This window comes from Apodemus sylvaticus, chromosome 9 (assembly GCF_947179515.1).
Source record: "Apodemus sylvaticus chromosome 9, mApoSyl1.1, whole genome shotgun sequence".
In the NCBI taxonomy this organism is placed as follows: domain Eukaryota; kingdom Metazoa; phylum Chordata; class Mammalia; order Rodentia; family Muridae; genus Apodemus; species Apodemus sylvaticus.
This window is the reverse complement of record NC_067480.1, coordinates 6,705,771-6,727,946: the sequence shown is the minus strand read 5'-3', so window position 1 is coordinate 6,727,946 and position 22,176 is coordinate 6,705,771. Positions and strand designations below refer to the sequence as shown.

Sequence of the window (22,176 nt, the reverse complement as noted above, 5' to 3'; positions counted from 1 at the left end):
TAAAGCACAAATCACACATTGAAACCCACACAATAATGGTGGGAGACTTCAGCACACTCACCCCAATGGACAGGTCATCAAAACAGAAACTAAACAGAAAAACAATGAAACTAACAGATGTTATGAACCAAATGGGTTTACCAGATATCTACAGACACTTTCACCCCCAAACAAAAGAATATGCCTTCTCAGCACGTTCCAGAAGCTTCTCTAAAACTGACCATATAATTGGGCAGAGTAAGCCTCAAAAGATACAAGAAGATTGAAATGACCCCTTGTATTTTATCAGATCACCATAAATTAAGCCTGGGCTTCAACAAATACAGAAATAACAGAAAGCCTACATACTTTACTCAATTATCACTTTGGTCAGGGAAAAAAGAAAGAAAGAAATTAAAGCCTTTTAGAATTCAGTGAAAATGAAGGCAAAAATTTATGGGACACAATTAAAGCAGTGCTAAGAGGAAATTTCATAGCAATAAGTGCCATCATAAAAAAATGGAAAGATCTCACACTAGTACCTTAACAGCACACCTGAAATCTCTAGAACAAAAAGAAGAAAACACACCCAAAAAGGGTAGACAGCAGGAAATAATCAAACCCAGGGATGAAATCAGACAATTAGAAACAAAGGGAACAATACAAAGAATCAACAAAACCAAGAGCTGGTTCTTTGAGAAAATCAACAAGATAGACAAAACCTTAGCTAAACTAATTAAAAGGCACAGAGACAGTATCCAAATTAACAAAATCAGAAATGAAAAGGGAGACATAACAACAGAAACTGAGGATATTAAAAAAATCATTAGGTCTTACTTCAAGGCTGGTACTCCACAAAAATGAAAAATCTAGACAAAATGGATGATTTTCTAGATAGATACTATGTACCAACATTAAATCAAGATCAGGTAAACGATCTAAACAGTCACATAATCCCTAAGGAAATAGAAGCAGTCATTAAAAGTTTCCCAACCAAAATAAGTCCAGGGCCAGATGGTTTTAGTGTAAAATTCTATCAGACTTTCAAAGAAGAGCTAATACTAATGCTCCTTAAATTATTCCACACATCAAAAACAGAAGGAGCATTGCAAAACTTATTCTATGAGGCCACAGTAACCTTGATAGCAAAACCACACAAAGATCAACAAAGAAAGAACTTAGGAACATCAACACAAAATTACTCAACAAAATTCTCACAAACTAAATCCAAGAACACATCAAAAACATCATTCCACCATGACCAAATAGGCTTCATCCCAGGAATTCAGGGATGGTTCAACGCAACCCACTATATAAACAAGCTGAAAGAAAAAATCATATGATTATCTCATTACATTCTGGAAAAACCTTTGATTAAATGCAACATCCCTTCATATTAAAAGGCTTGGAGAGATAAGAAATTCATTCAAGGCACATATCTAAACATAATAAAAGCAATATGCAGCAAGGCAATAGCCAATATCAAATTAAATGGAAAGAAACTTGAAGCCCTCCCATAAAAATCGGGGACAAGGCAAGGCTGCCAACTCCCTACCTATCTATTCAATGTAGTACTTGAAGTCCTAGCTAGAGCAATAAGACAACAAATGGAGATCAAGGGGATACAATTGGAAAGGAAGAAGTCAAAGTATTGCTATTTACAGATGATATGATAGACTGCATCAGTGACCCCAAAAATTCTACCAGAGAACTCCTACAGCAAAATGGCTGGACACAAAATTAACTAAAAAAGTTAGCAGCCTTTCTTTGTACAAACTATAAATGGGCTGAGAAAGAAATCAGGGAAACAACACCCTTTACAATAGCCATAAATGATACAAAATCTCTTGGTGTAATTCCAAACAAGCAAGAACTCTATGACAAGAGCTTTAAGTCCCTGAAGAAACAAAGTAAGAAAGAATCAGAAGATGGAAAGATCTCTCACATTCATGGATCAGTAGGGTTAACAGTAAAAATGGCCATCTTACCAAAAGCTATTTACAGATTTAACACAATCCCCATCAAAATTCCCACACAATTCTTTACAGATCTTGAAAGAACAACTCTCAACTTCATATGGAAAAACAACCAACCAACCAAACATTCAGGATAGTTAAAACAATCCTGTATAATTAAAAAAAACCTTCTGGATGTATCACCATCTCAGATATCAAGCTGTATTACACAGCCATAGTAATAAAAACGTCATGGTATATTGGTATAGAAATAAATAGGTTGATCAATGAAAGTGATTCAAAGACCCAGAAATAAACCTATATTTACAGACACATGAATTTTTGACAAAGAAGCCAAAACCATACAATGTAAAAGAAATGCATCTTCAACAAATGGTGCTGGTCTAACTTGATGTCTCCATGTAGAAGAATACAAATTGTCCATATTTATCACCCAGCATAAACTTCAATTCCAAGTAGATTAAGGACCTCAATATAAAACTGAATACACTAAATCTAATAGAAGAGAAAGTAGGAAATAATCTTGAACATATTGTTACCAGAGACAATTTCCTGAGCAGAACACAAGTGGCTTAGACTCCATAATTAATGGGACCTCATGAAATTGAGAAGCTTCAGTAAGGAAAAGGACACTGTCAATTAGACAAAATAGCAGCCTACAGATTGGGAAAACATCTTCATTAACCCTACATCAGATAGAGGGCTAATATCCAAAATATATAAAGAACTCAAGAAGTTAGACTCCAGAAAACTAGATAACCCAATGAAAAATGGGGTACAGGGCTAAACAGAGAATTCTCAACAGAGGAATCTTGAATGGCTAAGAAACACTTAAAGACATGTCCGACATCCTAAATCACAAGGGAAATGCAAAACATGATCCTGAGATTCCACCCCACACCAATCAAAAGGGCTAAGATAAAAAACTCAAGCACCAACACATTCTGGCCAGGATGTGGAGAAAGAGGAACACTCATCCATTGTGTGTGGTATTCCACACTGTGCAACCACTCTGGAAATCATTTTGGTGGATTCTCAGAAAATTGGAAATAGTTGTACCTATGATCTAGGTATACTGCTCCTGGACATGTAACCAACAGATGCTCCTCCATACTACAAGGACAGACATGGTATGTACTCACCGATAAGTGGATATTAGTAACAAGGTACAGGACACCCATCATATACCCCACAGACCCTAAGAAGTTAAACAATAAGGAAGGTCCAAACAAGATGCTTGAATCTCATTTAGAAGGGGAAATAAAATAGTCATAGGAGGAAGATGGAGGGAGGGAACTGGATGGGAACAGAGGGAGAAGGGAGTATGGGCAGGATCAGGAGACATTAGAGAGGGCCAGAGGGTCAGGAGAATAAATGGAAATCTGCAGTTGCCAGGGGTGGTGGTTGGGGAGAATCTCTAGGAAGTCCCAGAGACCTGGCATGGGAGAGGCTCCTAGGAATCAATGCAGGTGACCTTAGCCAAGATGCCTGCCAGTGAGGACATGGAACTGAAGAAGCCACCTACCACAACAGTCAGGCAGGACTCGCAGTGTAGGGATAAGGACACCAACCCACCCACAAAACATTCAACCCAAAATTTGCCAGGTCTAAAAGAAATGCCGGGACAAAGCTAGAACAGAGACTGAGGGAATGGCCAACCAATAACTGGCCCAACTTGAGACCCACACCGTGGGCAAGCACCACTCCCCGACACTATCAATGTTATTCTGTTATGCTTGCAGGCAAGAGTCTAGCAAGACTGTCTTCTGAGCGGCTCCACCGAGCAGCTGACTAAAACAGAAGCAGATACCCACAGACAACCATAAGAAGTAGGTCAGGGACTCTTACAGAAGAGTTAGGGGAAGGATTGAGTGCCCTGAAGGGGATAAGAACTTCACAGGAAGACCAACAGAGTCAACTCTCCTGGGAGCTCTCAGAGACTGAGTCACCAATCAAAGAGCAGACACAGGCTGCACTGAGGCCTCAGGCACATATGTAGCTGAAGTACAGCTCATTCTCCACATGGGTCCCTCAACTACTGGAGAGGAGGCTGTCCCTATAGCTAATGCCTGAGTATGATATCCATTCCCCCAACAGAGCTGCCTTGTCTGGCCTCAGTGGGGAAAGATGTTCTTACTGTAGATATCCTATAGAGATCTGATGGGAGAGGGTGGGGGGATAACCAGGAGGGGGTCCCACCCTCTCAGAGGAGAAGGGGAGGGGGAAGGCAGAGGGACTCTCAGAGGGGGGACTGGAAGGGTAAGCAGTTGGTGTTTGGGATGTAAATAAATAAATTAATTAATTAAAAACAAAAGATGTAAAAGTACTCTCAACAGCCTGCTGAGATGTAATACGTATTTTAGAAGTATTTCTGAGGACTTGGGAGCAGAAGTGCACTTGCTGTAACTATGGCAGGATTCCTAGGTTCTTCAATAGACTGGGCAAAGAGGGCAACTGGTCCTCAACATGGATGTGACCTGACCAATAGCATAACACAGTGAGCAGCACACAGGCCCTAAGGCTGGTACAATCTGTTAGCAGTGCTAATTTCTGTGTCCTGCAGGGATCCAGCCTGGCCTCGGTTTGCTGCCTGAGGTTGCCGGGCCTCCATGTGCAAGCGCTATGATCTCTCGGTTTCCCTGGCACTGGCCACCCATGCTCTGTGTGTGAGTGTGCATACGCATGGACGCTTGCAGTCCAAACACCCCGCTGCTCTGCAGGTTTGTGATAAGATCTGCTGTAATAAAATATTATTTACAGCTAAAAGGTTGGGTGAAAACTGTGAACTCAATTATAGACACATATTGAGAACAAAGGGCAGGGTGAAAAAAAATCCTTTAGTTATGAAACTCTCAGATAAAGATAATAATAGTGAAGAAAAAAAGCCACCATCACATTAGACTCGGCTGTGCAGCTCTGTAAAAGGCCACCTGTCATTAATGTGCACAGCGGGCACCACAGTCAGAGTACATGAGCCCTAGATCGAACATCTTTTCGCAGTGACTTCCGGTGCTTTCAACAACACAGGCATCTTCCTTTGCATCTCCTCCTGTAGCTAAGCTTATCTTAATTCAATCATTTTAGGTTCATAACAGAACATGATTATAAAAATTATAATTCGAGGTCAGTTGCCATGGTGACCATGCATTTTCCTAACCAACCCCATGTACAGGGACAGACAGTACTGTGGATAGTGCACCAAGTGAAGTTGAGACAGTCCTTAATCTAAAAGTTTTTTTTTTTAAAGGTGTGAATTTTGGAGTATCCTAGATTTCATGGGTGTTCAACCAGTAGTCTAAATGCATAGCTTGAAATGTGCTCAAACTTGAAATTCAAAGCCTTCCTGGTCCCTGGTCCCAAACCTTCGAAGAAGGGATAGTCTCCTAATGCCCTGCTTGCCATATGTTTATATCATACTCAGTTTAGATTCTTTTAAAAGCTTTACTGTTTCAGGCCAGATGAGCTGAACTCTAGATGTCACTGACCACCAAGGGAAGAGATATGCTCAGGAGGGTGTCCCCAGAAAAACGCCGAGGACACAAACCACAGGAAACTGCAGCTCTGCTGCTACCTTGACTGCTGCCAATGGAGAACCTCTCACGCATGTGCATTTCATTATTCCCAGCACAGGACTGGACAAACTGTGATATTGGTACAACACTTCTGCCATCTTTTCTTTGCATAGTGAGCATCATGCATTTGGCTTTAAGACACGCACTGGGCAAGAGAAGGCCAGTATGAAGGGGTTGAAACCGGTCAAGGTCAAACCTGGGAAGAACTATTACACAACCTGAAAAGGTTTTACCCAAGGTACAAAATCACAGTATCCATAGGGGTGTCGATGTCTACATCAAATTATCTTGTAGCATCCAGTACACTGAATTTACGCGGCAGGACCTATTATCTAATCATTGTACCTGTTGATAATACTCTTTGTTTTCTCATTGTCCATGTCTCCAAAAATCTGATAAAAATAAAGTTAACAGAACAAAAATGGACACAGCAGTATACAGCCATAATCTTCGCTACTCAAGAGATTGGAGGATCTCTTAATACAGGATTTACAGGACAGCTTGGAAAACACAATGAGACCCTGCCTCAACAAACTAACAATGGAGCCAGCCAGCCAGCCAGCAAAACCAAAAACATAGAATCCAAAGCCTTTGGAGGGCAAACTCATTTCCCCTCACACCAGTCACTTGGTAGAAGCCTTTGTCAGTTCATCAGATTGAAAGTGATGACTGGAGTCTACTCTGGGTTTAATCTAAGAGACCTACACTCACCTGGGGTAGCCCTCAGAGTGACCACCATTTCGTTTCCCTACACTACATTTCGTTCCCACTGAGCCAGTGTAGGCACAACTATGCTGTATGGCACGAAAGCCAGATAAGAGTCACTCAGGCTGCCTGAGGTGAAGAGCAGGCAGGGATGTTACTGGAAAAGGTGGGGGAAAGGGTCTGCTATCAAACCCAGGCTCTGGGCTGGCTCCTCTCTTCTCTCTAAAGCCTTGCAGGTGAACTCCTGTCTGCATAATTTCTCCTCAAGTCTATAATTCATCATAAGTTAACGTGTGGTTCATATCCATTCAAATTACAAAGGCCAGCATAAAACAGTATGTGTCTTGGTGACTTGAGGTAAGAGGGGGGCCTCTAGCAAAGAGACAGGAGCTTGGGTCTAATGCACAGACACCCCCTACTATGTGGAAGATTATGTGCAAGAAAAAAATTTTTGAAAAGGGAAATGTTTGTGGCTTATTTTTATGCATAAAGTCATGATTAAGTAAGAGTTGGAGGCAAAGGTAATTTAAGTTTTATTGCATAGATGCTGCTAACACATCTGCATTATTATTGTTAGTGTTAATTATTATTACATTATTATTATTATTATTATCATTAATCTCTTCCATGCAGCTTTTGAAATTTCTTGTGAAGGATTCTTAAAGAACAAACTATTTCCAAAGTGAATTTTCAAACGGGTGTCTGACACTGACATCCAAAACCAATATTAATAAAAATGACCTTTGATCTCTGACATCAAAGGCATCCAGAATGTCACATTTAATACCAGAAAACTCCTGAACATGAATGGAAGGAGGAGATGGGCAGTGAGGGGTTCATCGGTTTCTGATCGATCACACACTGAGGAGATCAGCTCTAGTGAACGATGATCAGAAAAGAGAGCCCTGCCCTCTGAAAACAGAGGTCCTTATGAGAACACGCACCCTGAGCAGCAAAGGAAAACATTCAGACTGGAAGGTAGACTCCCTTCATGAAGTGACTCTGCTCAGGGGGTTTAAACTACAACTCAGCCTGAGCTCAGTCCATGGCACTGACATGAATAGACACATCCTCCAAGCCACGGGGAACCTAACTTCCAGCAGACACCAAGTGTCTTAGAAACAGAGTGAGTCTAAGGAAGGTGTGGCCACAGGTGAGTGTGACTGGAGACCAGGCACACTCAGCAAGAGGACGCGATCAGAGATGCGCAACTCTGCATCAGTCCATCACAACAACTAAAACATGCTTTCAAATCACTATTTCACCAGTCTTCGTAGCTAGGATTTAACTCAAGGCGGACGAAAAGACAAAAATGTAGGATGTGAAAAATAAAATATTAATGTGATTAGAAGAGGGTATCCCAATGGGATGGGATTCACAAGTCCCTGTCTTTAAGAAGCTGGCATCATGGTAAGGAGTGAGAACACTAGTCCATGAGTTACAATGGCCAGCCCTATGGGCTCTTTCTGGGCACACCTCATTGCTGCGTTTACTGTCCTGCAGAGGTGTCCTTCACTTTATAGCTGAGTTTATTCAACACAGCAGATGGTAGCTATAGTTAGGTAGTGACTGGGGAGCCACAGGAGAGACAACTAGCCCTTCTCAAGAGCTGTTATGCACAAGATCGAGTCAGGAGAATTTGAAACTTATGAGATCAAATCCCAGTAACTTGTTTATGCATGAAGAGCCACCTGCCATCAGATGTTAAGGTGCAGCATAGAAATGAGAACTACAGAAACTCTGTGTTTGTACTTTTGTTGATGGACACAATTGCCAGATGTTAAATTTTTATGTAAGATTCGGTTTCATGATTCAATACAATGAGACAGAAGGGAAGCTAGAGGGCTCTGGCCAGTTCTGTGGATAGAAACCAATGACCTGCTAGTGTTATCTTGAGGAAACACGGCAGGCCCAGACATGATGTCATAGCAGTTAGTACAGACATGCCACGCTTTGAAGTATTTTAAAACCCACTAGCTCACTCACCCCTCAGAAGAACGCCCTGATATTGGCACACTCTCAGGCATCAACAAGATGGCACTGTTGCAATGAAAGATTCTTTTGGAGTCGTGACAAGAGGGAGAGAGACAAACATATGGGCTACTCCTTGCTGAATTACCCTGTTCATACCTCACAACCTTCATGTTTTTAACTATAGTCACCTGTATGCCAATGTCATTTCTAACAAAGCAAGTGTCTTCAGGTGAGGCACCTGCCTGTCTTTTGCCTTTTACTGGTTCTCTCCCTGGCCTTGAGTCTCGTGTCTGAGGTGATCCAGGTTCACAGACACTCCTGTGCAGACTCCCTATGCCAGACACCACTGTCTGGTAACTAGTGGGGCCCTGCTAAGAAGTCAGAGAAACAACCACACTGTCCACATAGTATCAGCTTCAAACCGGTTTCATAAAGGGTGACAAATGTTGTGACAGTAGATGGAATTCCTTCACTGCTTCAACTTCACTTCTCCTTAATATGAAACATATGCATGTACATATACATACACACATGCACACACACACACTAGCACACACAGTGCAAAGCATTCTTGTTAGCACAAGAACACTCTAACAGTTTACATACAACCCATCCTTTATTGAGCTGCTTTCTTTCTGACAAATTCTGAGGGTTTTCTCTGCTGGATTGCAACTATCCAGAATGAATGATAGAGAGAAGGCAGAAGTGAGACAATTCTAACTGAGAAAAAGAAAATTAAGCCCTTCCCTGTCTTGTTGAGGAAAAATCTGAATCCATATATAGACATTTAAATTCTATCCTGGTGCTAGTTGACTGGCTGGAATAATAGGATTTTTGTTCTTCTTGGCCATCTCTGGATTTAAATAATTTTATGTGACAGAACTGATGTGTTGGTCAATAAAAAGACAACAATCATTTACGTGGAGAGCTGTGTGCAATTTCGGGACTCTGTCTTAAACAAGCTGGAGTTGATAGCAGGATCAATATGCCACCAGCTTACCCAGTGAGGTACTCAAATGGAGGAGAAATGAATTCCAGCACTGATGGCTACAGATCAAAGAAAAATCAAATCAATGCAAAGAATGGAAATCACACGATGAGAGCATTTTGACTGCACAATACTGTTCAAAACCCAGGAAAGCCAACAGATGTTCCCTCCCTTTCCTCTCTTCATTCTGGCTTTTGTTTTATCACTTAGGAGGCAATTTTTTTGTCTGTGGCCATTTGATTTCATGTGTATTTTGCAAATTTCCAGATGTGCTCAGTATTTTAATCTGCACAATGGCTTTATATTGTAGGCCCATATGATTTCTCAATCAGGGTTCTTATTTCTCCAAACGTCAAAGAAAATTGAGAGCTTAACAAACCCTATTCATTTGGAGGAAACGGGAGACATTTTCTCCCAAAGCAGTCATTGCAGATATGTGGGCCTTCTATTTTTTCAATGGATAATCAGTCCACTGTGTTGTTCTACACAGTGAGTCTCTTGACGGTTACATTTGCTGTTATGAGAGAATGAAGAATAAAACCTGGACAGGTGAGGCTATGATCATTTCCTCTCTCGAATGTGCGCAGAGACAATCTGCCCATTTGGCGACAGCATCCTTTTAGTTAACTTGGATTGCCCTTGATCTTGCTTCTAATGCTGAGGAAGACAGGTGACACAGTTACTAGAACTTGCTGAGGAAGACGGGTGACACCTTCATTAATCTCAGGGCACTCCTACTATGGGAGAAACTGGGAAGGATGCAGAGCAATGAGCGACTCTAGAAAATCCAAGGGGTAATTAATCAATAGCGACATGAGGTTTAATCAAAGAAGAATGCTTTTGAATTTGATAATTCTGTGACTGTTGCGGATAGGGGCATGGCGATAAAAATCCGAATTTTCTCATATGGAAGAGACATGGGTTCTATGAAGTTGTCATAAGGTCTGAGAGATAATCTAAGCTGTGTGTTGGGCTCTGACAAACATTCAGTTGTGTATGTGCATGTGCGCCTGTGGGTGTGCGTGCTTGTCAACAGACATAAAATAGAAAGCATAAGTTTATCTAGACCCAACCACTGAGGTCTCAACAGCTCCGAAAGCATAGCAAATGTATAAGAACACACAAAGAAACAAGAACTTAGTGCAGAATATAACGGAAAATGGATTGAAGAGACTTAAGTTCAAAATGTAGATTTGGAAAGCTCCACATGACTGAGGGGTGGGGAGCTGAGTGACAGGGCTGCAGGCAGAGAGCTGCATCACCATGGGATTGTGCAGGACACGAGAGACCGGCAAGAGCTGGTTTGCAGGGACCCTCAGCTATCTGCTCCCTTCCCTTTGTGGCCGTGAACCTTGGTGACCATTCACACTCAGACTAGAATGTCTCACAGAACAAATGACACTGCGCTCATTACTGCTGAGCCTGGAAAAACTGTTGGTTTGTCCAGAAAATAAGTGATGCTCCAAAGGCTGTGGTCAGGGCGTACATTTTCGTTTAATGGAAATTCAGGGTTTTCAAATGAAAATATCCTGACCCATGGCTGTAAGAAATGACACGTCTGTGTGCCTGCACAGAGCCTGGAAAATGGCTGGAAGAATACATGAGCCTGGACAGAACCTGGAAATGGCTGCTTTGGACCTGTTGAATGATCAGACCTCCACACTGCGCAAAATTCAACCCAGGGAGCTGTAGAGCATCAGCTCCCCTTCCCCAGTGAAACAGCACCAAAGCCTAGCAGAGTGTGTCCACATCCATTGTTCTAGATAACTACCTATGAATTAGCACAAATGGCTCAACGAGGAACTGCGACAAATAATTCAACAGGACACCAACTGCTTTTGAAGAATTCTCAGCCTTTTAAAATATAAACTTCCACAATTATATCCTAATACTGTTTTCCTGTGATCTTTGGCTGCATTAATGGAGGTAGGGGTGTGTGTGTGTGTGTGTGTGTGTGTGTTATCTAGCAGAACAAAGCCTATTTGCCATGTAAAAAGGAAGGAGAAATACGGTCATGTGTCATGTTTAAAAAGGTTCATCAGATCAAATTCTCCAAAAGGAGACAAAGTGCACATAGCCTTACTGTGACTGGAGCGGATATCCAGATGCTATCCAGAATGCTATCCAGAATAAGGGATGGATGCAGTAGTACCCTTCCAGGTAGGCAAAGATGGAATATCCAAGCCCAGTGAAACAAGAGGAAATTATACCCACAGAGACAAGTGATCTGTGCTAGGTCCACTCCTAGGATTATTTTAAATCCTTCCTAACTCATTCACTGTGAAAGTCCTACTTTGTAGTTCCTTTTCAAACATAAATCATAGTGGATGAGAAATTCGGCCTAAATGTTGGTAATAAACTTTATTAGTAAAGACTTCATGGTGATTTTTCCAGTAATTTTCTCCCCTTAAAAAAGTAATACATTAAATATATACTTGAGAAATTGGTCAATAAAACACACACACACACACACACACACACACACACACACACACAGTTGATTTACAGCAATGCCCACCACTCCTGGGAACCTGAACTGCAGGAAGCAGTTATCATATGAGAGTCAAGTCTTGCCTGGTTAAGAGCTTTGCCTGTCATCAAAAGGACAAGGTCTTTGGTTGGAGTACACAGCATTTACATTCCCTTCCAGGGTGCCCCTTCATCTTCCCCAGTCACTTCCTTTAAGGAGAGCTGACAAGGATGCAGCTTGGAAAACTGAGAAAAGACTCTGGAGAAATTAGTGAACATGTTCTTGGAGCCAGTGTGGCCCTCTGGCTGCTCCTTCCTGCTGCCCCTTCCTCTGCCCCTCCCCCAGGCCCCTCCCCTCTGGGCCCCCTCGGCCCCTCCCACTGCCCCTTACCTGACTGGAGCCCCTCTGCTTTGTGCAGGTTTCAGCATCACTGTCACTGTATTGTCAGTCTGATTCAAAGGTGTCTCAAATTCATAGGCTGGCATGGATGGTGCTGGGGAAAAGAATTAGATGGGAGACTTACTACTTATTTTCTTAGTAACACTTTACTTATTTTTACAAAGGACACTGAGAACAAATAGTAGTGATCAGATCCATCAACCTCTCCCAAGGTTTACTTACATATATACCTGATATAAAATAACAGGGACAGTTGCTCAAGTTGGCTCTTGTCAAGGACCTCCAAGGGCAGGGCGGAGGGGGCGTATGAGGTGCTAGTGATGTTCACAGTAATGGTCCCTTTTTCCAGTTGTGTTCTGGCTACCGGCTCATAGCATTTTTTTTTTTTATAACAAACCATCTTAGAATATGTATACTGTTATGGAAATATATAGTGTGCCTTAAATGCATATAGAAGTTTGAGAATAACCACCAGCAGCATAAAACAGTTGGGGTGGTTCTCCCATTAAGGTCAAGGTTGTTTTGTTTTGTTCTGTTTGTTTGTTTTTTACATGTTCTAAAGATCCATCCGAGGGTTAAAAGAGGATGGTGAGTGCCAGAGAGACCTGTTGCAATGGATTCTTGGGAAAAGCAGCAAAGCGGGAACCACATGAGAAACAAAGAAAGAAAAACAGCTTGGGTTTGACTTCCTCTTCTGTCTAATGTTACTCAGCACAGGGGGTAGGAACATTATACCTGGGGATGTAATTCAGTAGGTAGAATGCTTGCCTATCATACACTAAGTCCTGAGTTCAATTCCTTGCACCGTATAAGCTGGACATAGTGACACGGGCCCATGATCATGGCCCTTGGGAGGCAGAGGCAAGAGGATCCTTAGATATGTGATGAATGTGAGGCGGGCTTGGGTTACGTGAGATGGAGGTTCATGAATCCTCTCCCTGGGGTTTAGGTTTAGAAATCTCTTATAACAGGAGCCACTAACCCCCATTGTTACAGCAGTTCGGAACGACAGCTCTCCAGACAAAATAATCTACAGACAAGTTCTCTTCCTAACAGAGGAAATGTTTTAAAAGTTGTTTCTTCATTCTTGAGAATTTCACTTCTTTTTTTTTTTACAAGGAAGCATGGTCATGTCTTTAGTTCCCTCCTCAACACATGCTTCCCAACTTCATGTCGTTGTCTTTCTTCTTTGGTTAGGTTATATGCGTATGGGGATGGGCCCATCCACTGTAGCATAGGAAATTTACCACTGACCACAGGTTTAAAACGAATAAATAAAAGAAGGATTCTCTCTCTCCCAGTTATCAGCTATCAACAATTTATCAGCAATGGACTCTCTGTCATTTCTGGCCTTTTTTTTCTTCTCTGGAAATGCTGCCTTAGCCTAGCATAGCAACTGTACACTTCAGTGATCCCTCCCCTCTTGAGACAGGTTCAGACAGACTCCCCACAGCATGGAGCTGTGATGCAGGAGCTGTGATGAAGGAGCCTCCAGTCTCACCACATGCAGGCAGGGGTGTCTAATGTGGCAGCTGAGGATTGATTTCTGTGAGCACTCTCAAAATATCCTTCCCCGGGGGAGAGTGGAGCTTTTACGGAACAAATGTGAGTTAACAGTCACATCTATTAATTTTTTCTAAAAATTCAAAGCCCAATCTAATTCCATTAAGAATTAACTCTACTTCACAACATGCAATTATGTGCTGTGCTGGATACAAGCATAGTTCCTACCCTTTGGTCCATAAAAATAGAGTTGAGATCAGGAACCTTAATCTAACCTCCTCACTCCCTTCCCTGAGCTGAGGTCTTGCTGTTTGCCAAGGCTGGCCCTGAAGTCCTAGGATTAAGCAATCTTGCCAAGGCTCCCTCAGTAGCCGAGAGCCAAGCCTCACGATGTGGTTTTAATTCCATAGAAGTCAAATCATTACTTTGGGTGAGCTTGCGCAGAGCAAATGAAATGTCAAGTTTCTTTGCTTTTGGATAGAATTATACAAACTGGAGGTGGCCAGGCTCATAATCGTTGGAATTTTTATAGAATATGTGGGAAAGTTTAACTATTTTGCTAATGGAACATCTCCTTTGTAGTAATACTCACAGAAGTATGCCCTGTGCTTGGGAAAATAAAAACTTTCTTGGAAGTAACACTCATTGGGATACATACTGTCTTTAGGTCACCATGAAGAATTAACACAATAGGTAATAACTACCGTATTAATAGTGGTACATTCACTTAAGATCGTAGGAAACACACCTAAAAGCACTCCAGGGTCTAGATATTCCTATTCAATCTAGCAACTATTCTATGTATGTGTTTGCCCATCTATGTCTATTTTTTAACCTCCTTATTTTCCAACTCTGCTCTGGGATATATACTAAATTTCAAGTCAAGTTTGTGCGCATAAAAACCTCGTGATGTATAAAAATATCCCTTAAGTTATAATTTCTTAAAAACAAAACAAAACAAAACCTTTTGCCTCCAAACCTACTAAAGCACTTAAAATATTCTAACTTGGACCTTGATTTTCTACTGTTTCAAACAAACCTTTTATAAAAGTCAGAGATGAAGAGAAATAAATATTAAAAAAAACCCAACATGCTGAATATTACTGAACTACAATATTACTGGCGAGCTCTTTTCCTAACTCTACATGTTTATGTTTTGATATGGATATGTTATGTTATGATGTGGATATAAACATGTCACCAGGAAGCTTGGTTCTCCGCATACAGCACTACTGAGTCCTGACCAGATCAGGAGACTGCAAATCTTACCAAAGGACCTATTGACTGGTGAGCTTGTACTGAATGGACTATTAGCAAAGGCACTATAAGCCTTTCAGACTGATACGCCACAGAAGGAAAGGTTTTGAAGGGTGAATCTCGCCCCAGAATCCTTCCTTTATTGTCTCTGCTTTCCAGTCTCGGAGAGGCATGCAGCTATGTTCTATCACATGCTTCTCACCAGGAAGATCAACAGCATCTCATACCCAGAGTGACTGGGCCAGGTAGCCATGGCCTGCAACCTCTGAACTGTAAAATAAAGCTCTCCTCTTTTGAGTTCCTTTTATTTTTTCACACCAGCTCTGAGGGCTAGTCCAGTAATATTCAACGTGGCTTTTTAAAAATTTATATTTATTTCCCTTCCTCTCCGTTTTTATAAGAGGTTTGGTTGAAACAGAAGGAAATCAAGAATTTCAACACAGCAACAGAGGGATGACTAACGAAACGCCATAAAAAGCTCAAGCCAAAACCCAAATATTTCCCCACTCTCAGGCGAAGGGGGAAGAGAAAAGAAAAATAAGAAAATGTTCGTGGAATTCTGTTTATTGTGGTTAAACATCCTATACCAGATGGCAAGTTCATTTCCTCCTGGAATACAGACATTTTCTGCACAGACAGATATGCTGGAATTATTCTTCAAACTATATATTTTTGGTGGTGATATAACTGGATCTGTAAAAAGCTGGAGCACATGGGTATTTGATGCCACCCTGCATGCCTTCTCTTTGTAGGCGGGAAGCTACCAGTGCAGATTCTGAGGCCTGCAGAGCGGCTGTGCTGCTTTAATGCCGAATTTGCAGTTTATGTCAGAGTCGCTCCAGCCCTGCTTCGCTAGTGACCAGAGAACCTGACCAGAACCTTCTGCTTTGTAATCAAGTCCTTCAAGGAGAACTGGTAAAACTAGCCATGCCCTAATACAAGAGGGCCATACATATCCAAAGATGCTAAATACACATGTTATTATTTTATCCTATGAGTCTATTTTAGGTACCCATAGTTATACTAATAAAATTTAGTACTATGTTTTATCTCTGTATTTTATCTTTATTGTAGCAATGAAAAAGCACAAAATGTCACTTCGGATGCAAGGCATGATTCATCGGTATATGATACCTGATATTTTTGTGGTGAACTGGTTTGTTGCTGGAGGCCCGAACCCCTTCACGGTGCTGGCTCTGATGGTGAAGGAGTATGTGGTTCCAGGATACAGGCCAAAGAACAGAAAATGGGTTTCATTTCCCAGTTTTGAAACTCGTCCGCTTTGGTTGGATAAATCTATTTCCGGGTCAAAGGAACTGACTGCTTTGTAGGTGATCTGCAAAGGAATAAGACCTCGGTGACTATCTCAGAGAGGATGGATAGAGACCACATCTTTATCCCACAATGACTATGTTTCTGAGCGCCAGTCCGCTGAGGAGGGATAGGAACTCAGCATGAGCTGATGAGTTGTTACCTTTCTAGAGGAAGGGACTTAGAGCCTGTAGGTCAGAACTTGAAGGATATGTTCAACATAGCCTGATAACAGTGAAATTGCTTGATTTCAATGAGCCTTAACAGCTCATTTAGGGGAAAAATGGTAATTGGTTAGAGCGACAGACACTGACAAGAATAGAGGCCTCATCTCTAATCTTTGGCCATGATCTGATTTGGCCATGAATAGGATACTTGTATTTCCCAAACAAGGCTACATTGAAGTGTTTTCATCCATGTGGATGACAGCGTCTGCTCCAAAAATAAATCTGAGATGCCTGCCAGTAAGTCTTGGGGCTGCAAATGGACAGCTATTATGCGTCAGAGTCATTGACATTTTTCAGACTATTGTCCAACAGCAGAACTGTCTGTCCTGGTGGAAATTTTCTATTCCCCATTAATCAACCCAGTGGTCGCATGCTCTACGGGGCCATTGAGAATGTGCAATGTGGCTATGGAGACCAGGGACTGCACATTTCATTTAATTTTAATCAAATAAAACTGAGATTTAAATTGCTCCGAGTAACTAGCAGCTGTCCCCCCACCCCCGCCCCAGCGAGGGTGACTAAATATATTCAAGATTCTCACCATGGAATAGACATTCTCGTTTTTTGGATGAGGCTGGAATGTTTGAAAATAAACGAAACATAGGTGCCTTTAAATTTTGCCTTTTCAAGTGATTTTTAAAAAGGATTTCAATATGATAGTTCATCAGTTACTCAAGAGCATACACTTTAGTGGTGATTACTAACTTCTACTGGTTGTAATGACATAATTTTTAAATGTGGCATATTCAAAAGTTTTAAATTGCAAAACTGAGCACTTTTCGTGCTTCTAAATAAGTAAACCTACTTGTAATTTATGTGCAAGAACGCTAACACTGTTATTATACAGAGTGATAATTGACATTCTTTTTTTTCCTTATATTTACACCATGTCATTATAATTAAGAAGACCTCTCTGAAAGAATATTTAGATTGAATCACCTGAGCTTTGGAAAGGGAGTGTTTGCCATGTATATTAATCACCGCAGTAGATGGTGTGACGGGAGTCAGGGAGTCAGGCAGATCTGCTGGTAACTTGCCTTTTGACCCTTCAGAGGCTGAGGAGGTTGAGAAGACATGAAACCAGCTACTTCCATTGGCCAGCAAGGACTGTGGTGGAGCCTTGTTTGTGTGTCTGCTTCCTGGATTAGCTCTCCATCCTGAACCCTCCAGAGTTTCTGGAATGTGGCAGTGTAACCAGAACCGGCTGGGGCAAGAGTAGGGTTGAGGCATGTCCCAACCCCTGAATCATCCTTCTAAGATCAGCAGGAATAGGACCCTCTTCTTCCCGCAGCAGTCCGGAATGTTCTGGTGCAAATAACCCTGGGCCCAATCACTGGCCAACAAGAGGTCACGTGGCCTAGTAAACCAGTTAGACTTCCTTTTCTCTTACAAGGTCAGACCCAGTAGCACGTGACTTCTTCCTTATGCAAATGATGCGTTCCCAGCACCCTATCCCTAGCCAGTGATGCATACTCATCCTAAAATCCCTTACTATCCCCCCCCCAAAAAAAAGTTTAAGTAACCTTTGTTCTCCACCACTAAAATGAGCTGTTGAAGCTGCCTCCCCAGAGTCTGTTCTGTCCTGCCCACAATAGCCTGAGGTGCCATCTGCTCGTGGCCCTTCCTACCTCAGTTCCCTTCTCAGGATCTGATGATTGCAAGCCACAGGTAGGGAGGCAGTCAGTAAGGCAGTCAGTTTATACACTTGAACATTTTTAGAGTGCTTCCAAATATGCCCAGGGCACTGTGTCCTCGCCTGCTTGGTGTTTCAGATGCTGTTCCTGTCCCATGGGATAAGGATGGTGAGGGGCGGGGCGGATGCAATCAGCTACGGTGAGTGGAATTATAGGGATGGCTACAGCACACGGAGGGCAAGTCAGTCTTTCTGTCCACGTCACTGCTTTGGCTCTAGACTTCAGCACAGCAAATGCGAAAAAGCTCGGGCCCTTTGCTTCTTGACCTGCGGTGAGCCGCTATTTTGCTGTGTTTCTGAATACACAATGACGTATCCTGCTATTCTCTGCTCTGGGAGGGGGCACATCTGCAAGGTCCCATGGGTGTGTATGGAACCTTTGGACACTACTCTTGCTCAGCTGCCTAGAACTGGAATGAGTGGTCTTAGTGCTGAGTTCTCTATAGAGTCACATCTGCTGAAACTTTATATACTGACTGAATGCAGGCTAGCAGATGGACCAGGCACTGATTTTAGGAAGTGAGGAATCTGGACTTGGTGTGATGGAACTGAGGGATTCAACAATAAATAAAATATATCACCTAAAGACACTATGGAAGAAACAAATGGAATGGTAATATAAGAAGCTTTGTCAGGGAGAAAGGTTCATGCAGCCATTCTAAAGCCTAAGGAAGAAATGCTGGTAATCCTAGGAAGCCTTGAACCCTATGTAAGGGCCCAGTCAGGCAATGGGTCTGGGGTAGGAATCTGGATTAAGAAGAACTGTGAGGTCTCTTCAGGCTACGAAGGCTGGCATGGGGTTCCTTTGTGCTTAATTCTGCACATCAAGATGAAAGATTTGGACATACCCAACTTTGAACATTTTAGGTGTGAAAAATAAAACAATTTGATTTGTTAAATCACACACACGTGCACACACACACACACACACACACACACACACCCTCTTGGTTGCCAGGTGGGATTTTAATCGGACTTGAATGGTTAATAAAGGCAGTAGAAAAGCTATAGGGAACTGTGGTAGAATCCATTGGCTAGAATCATGTACATTACATGTGACAGAATATAGCTTCGTAGACTAAAAAGTACACTGGGGTTGAGGCATCAAAAAAAGTGTGTGGGGGGAAGAATTATAAAAGTTATGGGCAAATTAAATAGATGCCAAAGACAGGTCTCCAGTATGTATGGAGGAGGCTGGGGAGTTTCATTCGGGCCCTGCTCAAAAGACCATACCCCCGGATTGGAAGGAAATGGGATGGTGAGTATACTTTTAAGAAAGGACTCAGGTGTTTGAAATGTCCGCGTGGACAGGTACTTGTGACAGAAATAAGGTCTGAGAGAAGTCCAGGCTGGGAACGGAGATTCAGGAACAGAGGGAGAGATGGTCCAGGGGAGGAAGATTTTGATAAGAAATCAAGTGACATTAGGTTAAACAAAACAAAAAACGTGTCTGCCCACGCCTCACGTCAGCATCTCGCATCTGCATATTTGTTAATCCTGCTAAGTCTGGTGTTCCCAGCAGAGCTGCTGCAGTTGGGCTCATAAGCTTTACTTGGCAATGAGTCGTGAATGCTGCAGACCTACTGTTCAGTCTTAAATCATGACTTAAATATGTCCGAGACAGAGGAGTAGTCCTGGAATGATTGTGCCGCCCTTTGGAGCGCTGAGTCATGTCTGCTTCTTGCTAGTGGTTCCACTATGACCTGTAACTACTTGGCATTTGGTATATTTTCCATAAAAGACTACTAGGAGTGCCTCAGTGCGTGTGAGCATCCACACTCCAGCAAAGCGGGGTTCCAGCTCTTCCAGCACACTCTAGCAAAGGCTTTACTGATGGCCTCAACGCCTGTCCACGGCGGCTGCTCGCCAGGCGGCCCTGAACTGAGTCAGACTGGAGGTTTGTAAGCGTTGTGGCTTCCACCCTTTAATACTTTGGTAACCACTGCAGACTCTACTCCTCTTGCCTTATAAGATACAGAGATATAGTAATTCCTGCCTTCCTCAAAATTATGAATTCTCTTATCTACCCCTAAAGACAAATTTATGCACATATATGCAATCAGTGCTAGAAAGCCCATAGCTTCCATTCCCTAAACCTATAGGCGTCTAAATGTCAGATTCAATTGCTCCCCAGGACCAGGACCAGGCAGGCAGCCAACTCTCTAACCACCTCCTGCCACAGAGGCTGCAAACAGTGAGCAGCTGTTGGCCTCAGCAGCAGAGTTCAAGGTCCCACAGCATCCCGCCAGGCTCAGACAGAACATAACTGTTACTTCTGGCCTTACATACTTTCAGTTGGTCATTCAACAAGTGCTTATTAAGTACCTATTAGCACTCAGCAGGAGAAAATGCATTGGGGGGCTCTAGGGGAGGGGCTCCCGGAGCAAAGTTTGGGAAAGCTTTTACACAAATCCTACATTGCTGGCTGAGGGCAGAAAATGTTTTAACAGGGGTGAGGGTGGGGTGGAGTAGGGGCACTCTAAAGTATACTGATGGCCTTCTGGTGGGTCCCAGTAATTTAGCGGGATGCCCCTAGACAAAAGTGGAGTGACACCTGAATGGACTGCTAGGGGACGAAGGGTGTTAAACTGGTGAGAGGGAGTAAGCCCTGCTTACGCTGGATGACTTCTGATTGCACTTGAGTGCCTGGAATCCTCTAAAATTATCTCCCCCCCCCTTTTCTCCTTCAAGTCTCCAATTCTACACTGTTAGTTTCATAGAAAGCCCAAATGGAATGGCCTTTTAGGGGGACTGAAATCTTCCTGGGAGCATCGAGATGATGGTAATTGCAGGCAGCATAAAATATAGGTCTTTAATTGGGGTCTGGGCCATTTGCTCTGTGAACACAAAGGAGTGGATAATTAAATTTGACTTCAGGGGTGAAAGGGGCCAAGGTACTCTGCAAGAAACTACAGTATTTGAAGGAAATACTAAAGGCATGGCAGGAGTACACTGAGGAGGGGGTGGACAAGTCCTGTGGGAGGGCAGAGGCCCGTCGCTAAAAGTCGCTAAAAGTGGAGTGATGTGAAACGTTCAGAAAGTTTAGAGCAGACAAAAACTGTGGCCACCAAATCCTGGGGAAGGACAATGCGAGAGGAAGTATTAATAATAAATAATAAATAAATATTGGGATGACTTCGAGAGGTAACATAGCTACTTTGGCTTTTTTTTTTTTTTTAGATTTATTTATTTTTATTTTATGTCTATCGCATGAATGTTAGATTGCATGTCCCTGAATCACATACTCTGTTCACAGAGTCCAGAAAGGGACATTAGATCTGGGAAGGGAGTAACAGAAGGCTGTGAGCCGTCATATAGGTGCTGGAATTGAACTAAGGTTCTCAGGAAGAGAAGGTTCTTAACCATTGGGCTTTCTCTACAGCACCTACTAGTTACCACTTAAAGGAAGAACAGGGGAAGGCTGATTTACCTTAAATACTTGTTCTGAAAGCATTTCTATAGTTATGACCTGACAAGGCACTGAGTGGCAAGCTAGGGCCCCTAACCTGACTCCTCGGTTCTCGTCCCTTCCTTCTTCAAGGGTACTGAGCTCGGATGAGGATTAAACACACTCAGTTATCTAGGCTTGTGATCTTGAGATATTTCAACTCTTGATGCACAAATGGCCCCAACAACAGGCAATTCAAGCATTCTGCTTCACTTAGAGTCAAACTTTGCCACACATGAAGCTGAAGTGTTTGGGTTTGACGCAGATTCTTTCCAATATGAGCTACATTATTTTTTTTTTTGTCTTCTTTCAATGTAGTGAGCACGGGCCTTTAGATGTGCATCCTTCATGGTAACTTTAGACAACTGAGCGGCTGCATGGTGAGTCACAGTGCCTATGCACCATATACTTGGTAGTATTACTCACTGACAGGCCTCTAGAAATAGGTTTGATGTCCAATGTTTAGATTATTGTGGATACTCTCAAATTGCCTACAAAAGAGGCAACATATACTTCCCACCAACAGTCTTCTCCATATGCACACATTTCTCCATGACACTGGTCAAAATTATACATTATAAAACATATGCAAAATTCAGCACATTTATTTCCTTTTTAAATTTCTCTAATTTGTTATTTGAACTAAGCTTCTAGCACAGGTGGAGTTGCCTACT

General features: G+C 42.4%; 1 protein-coding gene across 1 annotated transcript in view; it reads right to left on the bottom strand.

The window, feature by feature from the left end:
• Ptprm (protein tyrosine phosphatase receptor type M) overlaps nt 1-22,176 on the bottom strand; it is a 525,410-nt gene that overhangs the window by 255,081 nt on the left and 248,153 nt on the right. The window contains exons 10-11 of the mRNA XM_052193354.1: nt 15,958-16,159; nt 12,055-12,157 (exon numbers count right to left, since the gene is read on the bottom strand). Of these exons, the coding sequence (XP_052049314.1) occupies nt 12,055-12,157; nt 15,958-16,159 (305 nt within the window). The remainder of the gene's footprint in view (nt 1-12,054; nt 12,158-15,957; nt 16,160-22,176) is intronic.